We start from the raw sequence: 993 nt of genomic DNA, 5'->3' as shown, positions 1-993 counted from the left end.
AAAAAAAAAAAAAAAAAAGAACCTTAATTCGATGATTCACCGGAAAGTATCAATTACATAAACTGTAAAAGGTGAGCTTACGATTGAAATCAGGGGCAGGCCGGCTCTGCGCCAGGGCACTATCCGAGGAGATTTCAGCTGAACAAGAATGAGGGGTTCTGTGAATAAACCCTCCTAAAGCAGAAGAGAAGGGAAAGGAGAGAGCTTTAGACAACGGCAGCGACCGAGGCGGAAGAGCAGGGGCAGGTGTACGGCTCCGCCATAAGAGGGAGCTTCCAGAGGACGTCATCATTTGAGAGCAGAGCAGAGCCAGAGACTCTGTATATTCTTTGATTACCTTAGAAAAAAAAAAGAGATATGGAAGAAAGGTTTAAATTTTAAATTGATTTCGTATTGGATCATGCCAATGGGCCTATTTTGTACGGCCCATCAACGACAATGGAAATAAACTGTGAGCACTCTGTGTGTACTCCGGACAACTTATTATTAAATGAGTGTGAGTTTAGCAGCGACAAAAGTAAAACTTGTGTTTGAGTGGGAAAGTGGTTGAAACACAATCACAATACAGTTTAGAAAACTAGAAGAATGATCAATTTGCAAACCACAGCCTGGTCCGATGTACCACATGATATGATCTTATTGATTGTACACATTTGCTACAGCCTGTACGCAGACCCTTCATAACTCATCTCGTGAACCACTTTTGCTTTCATAAGATGCATATGCTTTGATGATTGAAACATACAGGTCAATGCCCTTCAAGTACTCAGCTTTCCCCAGATACTGCAGCGCAATAAAGCAAAATGATGATCCTCCAAACAATTGAGCAAAGTGAATCAATCAAACCAAAATAGTATATGCAAAACCAGGCGGTACCTCATTGTGGTCATGAAGCAAACTGGGAGTGTTTGATATGGGAGAGAACCCAAACGCAGGCACGCCAGCCTTGCGAAAGTAGCGAGCATCCGTTGATGCAGGGAATATCTCAGGCTT

General features: G+C 42.5%; 1 protein-coding gene across 1 annotated transcript in view; it reads right to left on the bottom strand.

Moving 5' to 3' along the window:
* LOC104716105 (aminoacylase-1) overlaps positions 446–993 on the bottom strand; it is a 5,189-nt gene continuing 4,641 nt past the window's right edge. Inside the window, exons 5-6 of the mRNA XM_019232773.1 lie at positions 877–984; positions 446–783 (exon numbers count right to left, since the gene is read on the bottom strand). Coding sequence (XP_019088318.1) covers positions 679–783; positions 877–984 — 213 coding nt within the window. The 3' untranslated portion in view covers positions 446–678. The remainder of the gene's footprint in view (positions 784–876; positions 985–993) is intronic.

Source organism: Camelina sativa, chromosome 11, assembly GCF_000633955.1.
Source record: "Camelina sativa cultivar DH55 chromosome 11, Cs, whole genome shotgun sequence".
Classification (NCBI taxonomy): domain Eukaryota; kingdom Viridiplantae; phylum Streptophyta; class Magnoliopsida; order Brassicales; family Brassicaceae; genus Camelina; species Camelina sativa.
This window is presented reverse-complemented; position numbering and strand designations above follow the sequence as displayed.